Below are 13,348 nucleotides of genomic sequence, written 5' to 3'. Positions count from 1 at the left end.
GGGCGGAACCTCTGGGGCCGCGCTCTTCTCTGTGGACGTGGCGTGGGACGCCCGCGGCCCTCGCGGAGCTCACCGGCCCCGCCCCTGGGGGGGAGGGGAGTCCTTATGAGCGCTCATTGGTTGGAGGGCGGGGCCTGGCTGGAGAGCAGCCAAATTGGGCATCTTTTCGGAGAACGCAGAGCGGACTGTGTAGAGAGAAGTGAAGCTGGCGAAACTGGTAAAGGGAGGCGAGGGCGGGTGGCTTGCCCAGGGAGAACGGTTCGGGTTCTCTCGGGTCTGGAAATTGGGTCCGGGCTGCAAATAACGCCTGGGGGCCTGCATGATTGCTCTCTGGCCACGACCCCGCCCCACACTTTGCGTGGGAAGTGCGCCACGTCTCTCCCTTGAAACCTCCCACCAGCGGCTCTGGCACCGTTCTGGGACTCCCTCAGAAGATTCAGTCCCTACCTCTGGTTTTACCTCTGAGAACCCCCCCCCCCTTTTTCCCCCCCCCCCCCCCCCGGCCTTTCTTGAGCCCTAAACTTTGTGGCCAGCTACCATCTCTCTGTCTTGTCTTCGGTCTCTCCATCCCCACCCCCATTCTCCTGTCCTGTCTCTATTCTTTTTCCTGTGACCCCTAACTCCTAGCCTCCACCGCTCCCTAGGGACTGATGATGTGGCGACCATCACTTCTGCTGCTGATGTTGCTGCTCAGGCGCGGGGCCCAGGGCAAGCCATCCCCTGACGCAGGCCCTCATGGCCAGGGGAGGGTGCACCAGGCGGCGCCCCTGAGCGAGGCCCCTCATGATGACGCCCACGGGAACTTCCAATACGACCATGAGGCTTTCCTGGGACAGGAAGTGGCCAAGGAATTCGACCAGCTCAGCCCAGAGGAAAGCCGAGCCCGTCTGGGGTAGGAGAGAGATGGAGGGGAGGACTCAGGGTTGTAATTTTAAACAGGGAAGTGAAGGGAGGCCTCAGTGAGAAGGTAATATTTGAGCAATGTGGCTATATGGGGGAATAGCATTCCAGGCAGAGGGAACTGTAAGTGCAAAGGCCCTGAGGCAGGAGCGGGCCTGATATTTGAGGAACAGTGAGGCCCGTGTGGCTGGAACCCAGTGAACGAAGAGGAGAAGGTGGAAGGTGATGGCAGAGACGGAACAAAGAGGTCAGGGCCTTCAGGCCACAGTGAAGATTTCAGCGTTTCTCTGAGGGAGAGGAGAGCCATGGGAGGGCTCTAAGCAGAGGGAGGACGTGAGCTGACTTAGGTTTCATCAGAATCCTTCTGGTTGCCTTTCGGGGAACAGCCTATAGGGAGCAAGAAGCAGGGAGCTGGTGAAGAGGCAACTGCAGCCGTCCAGATGGAAGACAGGAGACGATGATGACTAGATCAGGGGGAGAGTGGTGGTGACTGGGTCTGCTTTGGGAGACTGTGCACGGATGGGGTTGGTTGAAGGAGGGAGGGAGGAGGAAAGGCAGTGTGAGAGGCTAATGCATTTGGCATAGCATTGCTACAACGCCTGGCACTGTTCCAAGTGCTTTACAAGGGTTAATTTATTTAACCCCACAACCACGCTGCAGGGTAGGTTCTATTATTTATCCTCCATTTTACTGAGGGGTAAACTGAGGCACAGAGAGGTTTGTTTTTTTTTTTAAGTGACTTGCCCACGGTCACACAGCCAGCAAGAGGAGGTGGCAGGATTTGAACCTAGAATATCTGGCCGTGGAGCCCACGCTCTTGACAACAGCTTGAACCTCAGGGTAGCGTGTGAGTCCGGGGACTCCAGCTCCAGACCGATCGGAGGAGACACAGCCTGGCGCGGGAGGGGGCGGCGACCTGGGCACGGCCGTGTCGGAGTCGACCCTGGGAACTGGGTTGCGGGGCTTAAGGACGGTGACCGAGAGGAGCGCTCCCTGTGGGCTCTGTGAGCAGTTGGGTAAGGATCCAAACCGGTGGCGGGGAGTGGCCGCAGGCGGGGGCCTGGGAGCAGACAGGAGGGGCCCGAGAGAAGGTGCGCGAGGAAGGGCCTTCAGGGGCTTCATAGGCGACGGCACGATGCAGAAGATCCGGCCAGAGCATGGGGAAGGGACTGATGGAGGCCAAGCCCGCAGGGTTGCGGGTGACGGTTCTAGGGCACAGTCTGGAAAATGTAGGGGAAAGGGGCGGGACGCAGCATAGGGTGGGGCTGGAGGGAGAGGGGCCTGAACAGGCCCGCGCAGCCAGGCAGGCGGGGCAGGGGGCGGGTTGGAGGGGATGGCCTGAAGACCCGCCGCGCCTGAAACTGCGAGAGGTCGGGTGTGTGCGTGGCCGTGGCCATCAGAGTTCAGAGAGAGTCATGGGATAGGGGACCTGTGGGCGAGGGGCGCGGTGTGCCACCGCCTCCCTGCCCCCACCCCAACTCGGACAAACGAGAGATGGGACAAGTGAGGCTCCAGGGGCGCAGTCAGGGTGGAGGGTGTGGCCCTGGATTGCCGTAGGTCCTTCCCCCCAACCAGGGCGTGTGGAGGACCGCGGCGCCAGCCGTAGACCCTCTGGGTCTGGATTGAGGGGCGGAGCCCTGCCCTGGGCGTGGCCCCGGGATTGACAGTTGCCCCCCTCTGTGCGGGCGGCTCTGGGACCACTTTATCAACCCTGTATGGGGGTGTGTCTCGAGTGGGGGCGTGGTTCCGTGTGAGGGGCGGAGCCTGGACGAAGGCGGGTCTCCGGGGTGGGCGGAGTCCGGGACTGACGTATGCCCCGCCCCGACTCGCAGGCGCATCGTGGACCGCATGGACCGTGCAGGGGATGGGGACGGCTGGGTGTCGCTGGCCGAGCTCCGTGCTTGGATCGCGCACACGCAGCAGCGGCACATACGGGACTCGGTGAGCGCGGCCTGGAGCACGTACGACACGGACCGCGACGGGCGTGTGGGTTGGGAGGAGCTGCGCAACGCCACCTATGGCCACTACGCGCCGGGTACGCGGCGAGACCCCGACTCCTGCTCCTCCCAAAACACACACACTGTGACCCTGACCTTTCTGACAGCTTCATCCTGAGAACCGTCAGCCTATGAAACAGAATCCCTAACCTTTGACTTCCAACCCTTGATCAAGTTCTACCCACTTCCAGTACCCCATCACCCCGAAACTCGCAATCCCTGTTATCTGGCTTCTCACTCGCATCCACGACCTCCGTTACCGTGACTGGGGGATCCTTGACCAGGGACATCTACCTCCCATGCCCTGTCATCCTGACCGTTGATCTCTGACAGAACCCCAAATCCTGGGGCGCCTGGGTGGCTCAGTTGGTTAAGCATCTGCCTTCGGCTCAGGTCATGATCCCGGGGTCCTGGGATCGAGTCCCGCATCGGGCCCCCTGCTCAGCGGGGAGCCTGCTTCTCCCTCTCCCTCTGCGGCTCTCCCTGCTTGTGCTCTCTCTCTATCAAATGAATAAAATCTTTAAAAAAAAAAAAAAAAAGGAACCTCAAATCTATTTACTCCATCCCCTGACTGCTTTCCCTTCTGTCTGTCCCCATGCTCCAGCCCTTCGATCCCCACAGCTCTTGTTCTCTCCCTCCTGGACCCTTCCTCCACACTCCTCCAGCCTGTCCCTCATATATCCCCAGAGGGGTCTTTCCACACCCAGAGTTGACCCTGATCCTCCCCTGCTCACAGCCCTTCATGGCTCCCCAGGGTCTCCAGAGGAGACTCCCAGCTTCTCAGCCCAGCCTGGCCCACCCCTCTGGCTTTGTTTTTCTGCATTTTCTGACCAGTCATATGGATCTTCTGTAGTTTCCCTGAACTCAGGAGCTCTTCAAACCTCCACATTCCACTCATACCCTTTCCTTTGTTGAAAACGCCCTTCTCCTCTTCTCTGTCCTATAACCTGAGTCAGTATAACTTACTGCACCAGAGGGTGGCCTTGGGGCCCAAAGGGCCAGTGTCCACTCAAAGTTCATCATTCCTGGCTACGTGACTTCGGGCTGGTTGTTTCCTTTCTGTGGGAATCTGTTTTCTCCTTCATAAAATGAGAATAAATGAAAAAACTCTCTTGACTTGCTTTTTTGTGAGAATTAAATGCAATTTTGTAGGTAAAGAGCTTCGCATATAATAAGCTCTCGCGGGGCGCCTGGGTGGCTCAGTCGGTTAAGCGGCTGCCTTCGGCTCAGGTCATGATCCTGGAGTCCTGGGATCGAGCCCCACGTCCGGCTCCCTGCTCAGTGGGGAGCCTGCTTCTCCCTCTCCCTCTGCCTACCGCTCTGCCTACTTGTGCTCTCTCTCTATCTCTCTGTCAAATAAATAAATAAAAATCTTTAAAAAAAAAGATTATTAATAAGCTCTCGCAACAAGATTGCTAATATATACAAACAATGAATATATATTAATTATTACCAGTTCTGTGGAGGCCTGACTCCACCGAGCTGGATCCTTTGTCTTTTCCCTCAACCTGCCCTGTGTGCCCTCCATTAAAGCACAGCTGAACGAGATTCCCTCCCTTCCCCAGGTGAAGAATTTCACGATGTGGAGGACGCCGAGACCTACAAGAAGATGCTGGCTCGGGATGAGCGGCGTTTCCGGGTGGCGGACCAGAACGGGGACTCGATGGCCACTCGGGAGGAGCTGACAGCCTTCTTGCACCCCGAAGAGTTCCCTCACATGCGGGACATCGTGATTGCGGTGAGTTCAGGCCCGAGGAGACTTCTCCACTTCCTATCCCCCCTCCTGGGACCCAGGCTTCTGATGTCAGGGCCAGCCTTCCAGTGCTTACCTTGGGGGATCCAGTCACCTGGTCTTCTAGCACCTTCCCCAGGGAGCCCAGCCCACAAACAGATCAGTGGAGGGCAACCTCTCTGCTGCCCAACACCAGACCTCCCAGTGTCTGATCTCTCCTGGTCCTGCTTTCCCCTTCATGTGCTCACATTTGGAGTCCGGGCCCTCAGCCTGAAAACACATTCCCTGGAAGTGCCTCGGGGAGCCCCAGTCCTGGCCGAACCCCAGGAAAACCCCAACCCCATACATGGAGTATCTACCCTGAGGCCACTTCCGCTGGCCCATCTTCTTCCTATTCCTTTATAATTTTTGTGCCAATTCCAATTTCTTCTCCATTTTATAGTGGAAGGTTTTTTTTTTTTTTTTTTTTTTGAGAGAGAGAGAGAGAGATTGTGAGGCGGGGAGGGGCAGAGGGAGAGGGAGAGAGAATCTTAAGCAGGCTCCATGCTGAGTGTGGAGCCTGACTCGGGGCTCAATCTCATGACCCTGAGATCGTGACCTGAGCCAAAATAAGGACTTGGACACTTAACCAACTGAACTGCCCAGGTGCCCCCATAGTGGAAGGGTTTTTTTTCCCTTCTTTTTCTCCCCAACAGACCTTAATTTTTATTTTTATTTTATTTTTAAAAGATTTTATTTATTTAGGGACGCCTGGGTGACTCAGTTGGTTGAGCGACTGCCTTCAGCTCAGATCATGATCCCGGAGTCCTGGGATCGAGCCCCGCATCGGGCTCCCAGCTCGGCGGGGAGCCTGCTTCTCCCTCTGACCCTCCCCTGTCTCATGCTGTTTCTCTCTCGCTCGCTCTCTAATAAATAAATAAATAAAATCTTAAAAAAAGAGATTTTATTAGAGAGAGAGTGTGAGCAAGGGGAGGGACAGAGGGAGAGGGAGAGAGAGAACCTCAAGCAGATCCACACTAAGCATGGAGCCCCATGCAGGGCTCAATCCCACAACCCTGAGACCATGACCCAAGTGGAAACCAAGAGCCGGATGCCCAACTGACTGAGCCACCCAGGCATTTTATTTTTATTTATTTATTTAAATATTTTATTTATTTATTTGAGAGAGAGAGAGATAAAGAGCACATACAGAGGGAGAGGGAGAAGCAGACTCCCCACTGAGCAGGGAGCCCAATGCGGGGCTTGGGGGCTTGATCCCAGGACTCTGGGATCATCCCAAGCTGAAGGCAGATGCTTAACTGACTGAACCACCCAGGTGCCCAAGATTTTATTTTTAAGTGATCTCCAGACCCAGTGTGGGGCTCAAACCCACAACCCCAAGATCAAGAGTCACATTCTCCACCAACGGAGCCAGCCAGATGCCCCTGACCTTAATTTTTAGAGCAGGTTTAGGTTCACAGCCATATTGAGCAAAAGGTCCCCAGATTTCCCACATCCCCCTTGCCCCCACACTCACACAGCCTCCCCCACATCAACATCCTGCCCCAGAGTGGGGACACTCGTTACAATGGATGGACCTAGACTGACACATCACCATCCAAAGTCCACAGTTCACATAAGGGTTCACTCTTCGTGGAAGGATTTATACCCATTTCTACCATGCCTAACTTTTCACTAATTATTGTTATTTTAAATTTCATTTATTTATTTGTCAGAGAGCGCACAAGCAGAGGGAGCGGCAGGCAGAGAGAGAGGGAGAAGCAGGCTTCCCACTGAGCGGGAAGCCCAATGTGGGGCTTGATCCATGACCTGAGCTGAAGACACACACTTATCCGACTGAGCCACCCAGGCATCCCCACAAATTATTTTTAAAATGTAGTTGTATGTCTAAAACAGCTTAACATACTGATGTGTTTAAATGCCCAAAGGATGCAAAAAAGGTGGATAATCCTCTGCCTTCCTCACCTCCTCTCTTGTAGCTCCATTTCCAGAGCTGGTTTGAGGGTCTATGGCAAGCCTGTTAGGATCAAGGGCTCTGAGGCCAGAAGAAGGCCTGGGTTCAAATCCCAGCCCGGCAGCTTCCTGGCTGTGTGACCTTGGGCAAATTACTTAACCTCTCTGGACCTGTTCCTTGTCTATGAAAGGGTAGTACTGATAACTGTTCCCACATCAAGGCTGGTTATAGGGACTAGATGAGTTAATACATGTAAAACTGCAGAACTGACTGGTGATAAATGCTCATTATGTCACATTACATGCACGCGTCAATATAACTACCCCGCTTCTAGCGGTGGAATCACTGGTCCCACCAGCATATGCATTTGCAGTTGTTTTAGATATTTCTCAGGCATTTTACTGACTTGATGTGTGTACCGTTGAGGTGGGGCGTCCACCCCATTCCAGAGATGACTACGATCTGGAGAGGAGAGATGTCATTAACCCGACCTTCTCGAACCCTCTAGACTCCCCATCCTCCAAGGCCCAACGTCCCTCTTTTATAGCGAATAATGTCATTATACCTTTTACTCTCCTGAGTTGAGTTTTTTTTTAAGATTTTATTTTTTAAGTAATCTCTACATCCAACGTGGGGCTCGAACTTACAACCCCCAAGATCAAGAGTCGCATGCTCTACTCACTGAGCCATCCAGGGGCCCCCTGAGTTGAGATTATTTAACAGACCCTCATTGAGTGTGTCCTGCATACCAGGGGCACTGTGGTAACACCTACCTGAGTATTGGCTTGATTGGGTCATCATGGTGACCCTATGGGGGTGGGCTATCATCTTCATTTTATTTTATTTTATTATTATTTATTTATTATTTTTTTAAAGATTTTATTTATTTATTTGACAGAGACACAGCGAGACAGGGAACACAAGCAGGGGGAGTGGGAGAGGGAGAAGCAGGCTTCCCGCCAAGCTGGGGACCCGATGCGGGGCTCGATCCCAGGACGCTGGGATCATGACCTGAGCCGCAGGCAGTCGCTTAACCAACTCAGCCACCCAGGCGCCCCTGCTTAGTGGTTTCTTTTTTTTTTAAGATTTTATTTATTTATTCATAAGAGACAGAGAGAGAGGCAGGCTCCCCGCTGAGCAGGGAGCCCGATGCGGGGCTCGATCCCAGGACTCTGGGATCATGACCTGAGCCGAAGGCAGACGCTTGACAACTGAGCCACCCAGGCGCCCCTTTATTATTATTTTTTAAGGATTTTATTTATTTGAGGGGCGCCTGGGTGGCTCAGTCGGTTGGGCGTCTGCTCTCTCTTGGACCAATAAATAAATAAAAATCTTTTTTAAAAAAAGATTTTTATTTATTTGAGAGAGAGAGAGAGAGAGAGCATAAGCAGGGGGAGGGGCAGAGGGAGAAGCAGACTCCCTGCTGAACAGGGAACCCAATGCGGGGCTCAAATCCAGGACCCTGGGATCATTACTTGAGCCCAAGGCAGACGCTTAACATGCTGAGCCACCCTGGTGCGCTATCATCTTCATTTTATAGATGAGGACACCAGGCACAGAGAGGTGAGGGGACTTGCCTGAGATCACCCAGACCAGAAGTGGCCCAGCCCAGATTTGAACCCCGGCAGTTGAATCCATGGTCCACACCAGGGGTCAGCAAACTATCCAACCCGCAGCCAAATCCAGCCCACAGCTTGTTTTTGCAAATAAAGTTTTATTGCAACACAGCCACGCCCCTAGGCTTCCATGTACCACAACCAGAGAGAGTTCTATCAGTTCAACAGAGACTATATGGCACGCAAAGCCAGAACTATTTCCTCTCTGGCCCTTTATGGAAAGAGTTTGCAGAGCCCTTGTCTAAACTCTCCTGTCATCTTTCACATTCATGGATATCGAGTGTAACCCCCTCGACACAGGACTTCAAACCATTAGTGTTAGCCCCAACTATACTATAGAAAGGGGAAACTAAAGGAAAGGCACTTATAGGGGGCATCTGGCTGGCTCAGTCAGTAGAGCATGTGACTCCTGATCTCAGAGTCGTAAGTTCAAGCTGCACATTGGGCATGGAGCCTAATAAAAAAAAAAATAATGGAAAGTCACTTATAAGAAATAACAAGAGGGCGCCTGGGTGGCTCGGTTGGTTAAGCGACTGCCTTCGGCTCAGGTCATGATCCTGGAGTCCCAGGATCAAGTCCCGCATCGGGCTCCCTGCTCGGCGGGGAGTCTGCTTCTCCCTCTGACCCTCCTCCCTCTCATGCTCTCTGTCTCTCATTCTCTCTCTCTCAAATAAATAAATAAAATCTTTAAAAAAAAAACATTTAGTATGAATATTCCTACTCTCTTCAGATATTCTTGAGGTTAAGGTATTAGGATACAGTAATAGGTATCTGCCAAGCCCAAGCCCGATTCCCTAAGAGAACCTCCCATCCCAACCGCAGGGGGCCAGCCTTCCTCGGGAGCCAGCCCCAATGCCTCTCTTTCCCCTAGGAAACCCTGGAGGATCTGGACAAGAACAAAGATGGCTACGTCCAAGTGGATGAGTACATCGGTGAGTGGGACCTGATCCCGTCCCTGAGGATGCCTGTCCTCCCCCAAGCAGCCCAATGCATATCACTCATAGGAGAGCAACAGCCCTCTGAAGTGGGGGCAGGGGCACCTGATTGAGTTCATGTAGCCACCAAACATTAATTGAGCACCTACTGTGTGCTGGGCCCTAAACGTATTTATCGATCCCCCATCGTGTGTTGGGCCCAGCAAACATTTATTGAGTATGTATATTTGTTGGGCATAGCAAATCTTTATCAAGCACCTACTGTGTGCGAGGCCCAGGAAACACGTACTGAGCACCTACTGCATGTTTGTGGTTGCGGATGCAGCAGAGAATGTCACAGACTAGGTTCCTACCTGGGAGGGTCTGGAGTATCTACAAAATCAGGCCTCAGGGGCTGCAGTGGTTGCGTTTGGGAAGTCGGAGCTTGTCTTGAACCTGCATTTGCACAGCAAAGGCTGTGTCTCCTGTTACTCAGAATTTGGGGGGCCCTCGTGACACCCCCAAATTTCCCCTTGGCCCTGCCTCTACCCCTGTCCTCAGGGGGCAAAGAATTTGGTTGAGGGGAAAGCTGTTAAACATGGATATTTTTACGAGTTTGAAAACATTTTTCTATAGCATGTTTTTATGGAACAAATGCGCAGGCAAGACATTTTTATTTAAGCATAATTTATCTTTCTTACATCTGTGAGGAAGATCGAAGTCTTTTTTTTTTTTGGTCAGAATTCAAGCATCCCCACTGAGTAATTGCAGCAGCTGACACATTGTTACCACACGCTAGACTCTGTTCTAAGTGGTTAACAACTTGTAAATTCCCTTAATCCACATATCAACTGACAAGATGGATATTATTGCCCCATTTCACAGATGAGGAAGCTGAGGCCTGAGGGGTAGATACTTACTTGGCTGAGGTGGAGCAGGATGGCAGTCCACGCCAAGCCTAGTGTCCCACCCTGCCCCCTAGGCTGCTTCCTTTCCCTGTGGGGTTCTGGGGAGACAGATGCGGGCAGGACCCCGGGACTCCCCAGAGCAATGTAATTTCACAACTGTTGAATGGTATAGGGAAGAATATGAGCCAGAGGATGGAGGGGGTGTCACGGGCCCTGACCCCGGCTGGGAGGGTGGGTGGCGTGTCAGGGAAGGTGGGAGAGGTGGGGGTACACCCAGCTCAAGGGTGTAGGCTCCAGAGCAAGCGTGCATGCTTCCCACCTCCCACCTCCCAGCCATGGGACGGGAAATGAGTTCTTCCATCTCTCTCGGCCTCCTTACCTGTACTTACCTGTAAAAGTGGTAGTAAAGGGGTGCCTGGGTGGCTCAGTTGGTGAAGCGTCTGCCTTCAGCTCAGGTCATGATCCTGGGGTCCTGGGATCGAGCCTCAAGTCAGGCTCCCTGCTCAGCGGAGAGCCTGCTTCTCTCCCTCTGCTGTTCCCCCTGCTTGTGCTCTCTCTGACAAATAAATAAATAAAATTTTTTTTAAAAAAAGGGAGGGGCCGTAATAGAGCACCCAGCTCATACAATGACATCTAGTCAACACAGATGCCCCTAGCGGATGAATGCTAAACAGAAGGTGGGAGATCCATACAATGGGATGATATTCAGCCATAAAAAGGGAGGAAGTACTCATAGATGCTACGATCTTCAAAACCTTATGCTAAGTCACTATGACACCCCAAACTAATGTAACATTGTGTGTCAGCTACACTTTAATACAAAAATAAACACTATGCCAAGTGAAAGAAGCCAGACACAAAGGACCACAGTATTGTATGACTCCATTTACAGGAAATGTTCAGGATAGGAAAATTCATAGAGACAGGAATTAGATTACGGGTTGCCCAGGGCTGGAGGGGGGGTGGGGGCATAGGAGGTCACTTCTTAATGGGAAAGGAGTCTCCTTTCGGGAGGATGAAAATGTTCTGGATTGATGTGGTTGTTGTACAACATTGTGAATGTATTAAATGCCACTAACGGTAGACTTTATGTTATGTGCTTTTTACCACAATTTAAAAAAAAATTTAAAGCTAATTTATTTATTTAAATCTTTTTTTAATGTTTTTTAATTTTTATTTATTTTTATTTTTTATTTTTATTTATTTATTTTTTTAAGATTTTATTTATTTATTTGAGAGAGAGAATGAGAGAGAGAGCATGAGAGGGGTGAGGGTCAGAGGGAGAAGCAGACTCCCTGCCGAGCAGGGAGCCCAATGCGGGACTTGATCCCGGGACTCCAGGATCATGACCTGAGCCGAAGGCAGTCGCTTAACCAACTGAGCCACCCAGGCGCCCATTTTTTTTAATGTTTTTAAAAAAAATATTTTATTTATTTATTTATTTGAGAGAGAGAGCACAAGCAGGGGGAGGGGCAGAGGGAGAGGGAGAAGCAGGCTCCCAGCTGAGCAGGGAGCCCAATGCGGGGCTCAATCCCGGGACCCCGGGATCATGACCTGAGCCGAAGGCAGATGCTTAACTGACTGAGCCACCCAGCCGTCCCGAGGGAGCTTCTTAAAGTGGGGTGAGCTGTCCTAAGGGTGGCTTTTTAGTATCTGCTCACATGGCCTGCGCCCACGGGGCACACAGCATTTCAGGTGCGTCTCAGGCAAACAAATTGACAGCCCGTCGAGGAAATGATCAATCCATCAAGTCCCTTTCCCTGTAGCAAGGCGATCACCTGTTAGTGTGGTGTCGCTCTTAGTCCCGTTCCAACAGAAGAGGAGACCGAGGTGGGAGAGCAGGTGCCTTGGCCTGGGGAGGCGGCGTCAGTGCGGGGACGGAGCCCCGGGGTGCCCGCCGGCTTGGAACCGTCTGACGTTGCCCCCGTCGCCCGCCCCAGCGGATCTGTACTCGGCCGAGCCCGGGGAGGAGGAGCCGGCCTGGGTGCAGACGGAGCGGGAGCAGTTCCGGGACTTCCGCGATCTGAACAAGGACGGGCGGCTGGACGGCAGTGAGGTGGGCCACTGGGTGCTGCCCCCGGCCCAGGACCAGCCGCTGGTGGAAGCCAACCACCTGCTGCACGAGAGTGACACGGACAAGGTGTGTGCGGGGGGCCGGCTGTGTAGACGGGTGGGACCGGGCCTGGAGCTGCCCTGGGGCCCTCTTGGGCCAGGGACACAGAGATGGAGGGTGGGGGTGGGGGAAAGGGAGGGACAGAGACCCCCAGGGTGGGGGGGGCATACTAAGGTTCAGAGAGGAGTCTCCCAGGCAGGGCCCCTTGTCACCTCTGCTGCCCTCTGACCCTCCCTCCAGGATGGGCGTTTGAGCAAGGCCGAGATCCTGAGTAACTGGAACATGTTCGTGGGTAGCCAGGCCACCAACTACGGCGAGGACCTGACCCGTCACCACGACGAACTCTGAGCCCCCGTGTGCCCACTACAGCCTTGTTGCCCCAGGGGACGACCCGAGGAGGGGGCCCCCCATGGTCAGGCCCCTCTCCCCATCTGGACCTGCAGGGTGTGGACGCCCGCACCCCGTGTCCCTCTGCCCCTGAGCTCTCAGGGACCCACCAGGTCAACTTCTCCAAGACACTGCAGTCCCTCCCAGCCCTTCCCACCCTGACCCCGGGGGTCTCATAGACCCAAAGAGTACGTGAACAATCCATTTCTCACTGGCAGAATTGCCCAGCCCAGACCAGGGCCCCCCATACCCAGCTCGTCTCACTTGAGCCGCACACCATACAGCAGAGAAACACCCCGCCACTGGCCCCTGACTCGCCCGCCCGCCCGCGGGCACTGCGCCCAGAATGCCTCCTCTGCCAGGGAGGCAGTAAATTTCAGTGCTGGGGCCTTGTGTGTGTGTCTCTTAGTGGGTGACAGGGGCCTGGGGGAGGAATTGGGGGCTGCAGCTGGGCTTGCATCAGGCATTTGGAGAAGGGGCTCTGGGTGTTGGCAGGCTTTGAGGGCATTCCTGGGGCAGAAAATAAAACTAGCAGCCTGGACCCAGCTGTGAACAAGCCAGAGAGAAGGCTCTGTCTGCCCTCTGGATAGCACAGGATGGCAACGCTCTGCTGAGTGGCCGGGAGGGGCCGCACTGGTGAACAGAAGAGGAAGTCAGCCCTGGGGAGCCCTGGTGGGAGAGCCAGCGGGGCGGCGGAAACAGAAGGGGCCCTGAACCCAGAATGTGTCCCGTGTGTGGGGGGGGGGGAAGACCAGCCAGGAGGCCAATGGGGCTGGAATGGAGTCAGCAAGTGGCAGGGCGGTGGGGGGGGGGGGGGGGGGGGGGGG

At 53.8% G+C, this 13,348-nt stretch overlaps 1 protein-coding gene across 2 annotated transcripts; it reads left to right on the top strand.

Moving 5' to 3' along the window:
- Positions 1-153: 153 nt before the first annotated feature.
- RCN3 (reticulocalbin 3) lies at positions 154-12,895 on the top strand. Of its 2 annotated transcripts, none has more exons than XM_021681283.1 (7): positions 154-217; positions 645-892; positions 2,733-2,935; positions 4,463-4,635; positions 9,071-9,131; positions 11,962-12,161; positions 12,375-12,895. In XM_021681283.1, the coding sequence occupies exons 2-7, from the start codon at positions 651-653 to the stop codon at positions 12,480-12,482; spliced, it is 987 nt and encodes a 328-aa protein (XP_021536958.1). In that variant the 5' UTR covers positions 154-217; positions 645-650; the 3' UTR covers positions 12,483-12,895. The 2 variants fall into 2 exon arrangements, with proteins under 2 accessions (XP_021536958.1, XP_044778178.1); XM_044922243.1 differs by having other exon boundaries at positions 628-892.
- Positions 12,896-13,348: the final 453 nt, after the last annotated feature.

Source organism: Neomonachus schauinslandi, chromosome 16 (assembly GCF_002201575.2).
Source record: "Neomonachus schauinslandi chromosome 16, ASM220157v2, whole genome shotgun sequence".
Taxonomy (NCBI): Eukaryota; Metazoa; Chordata; class Mammalia; order Carnivora; family Phocidae; genus Neomonachus; species Neomonachus schauinslandi.
This window is presented reverse-complemented; position numbering and strand designations above follow the sequence as displayed.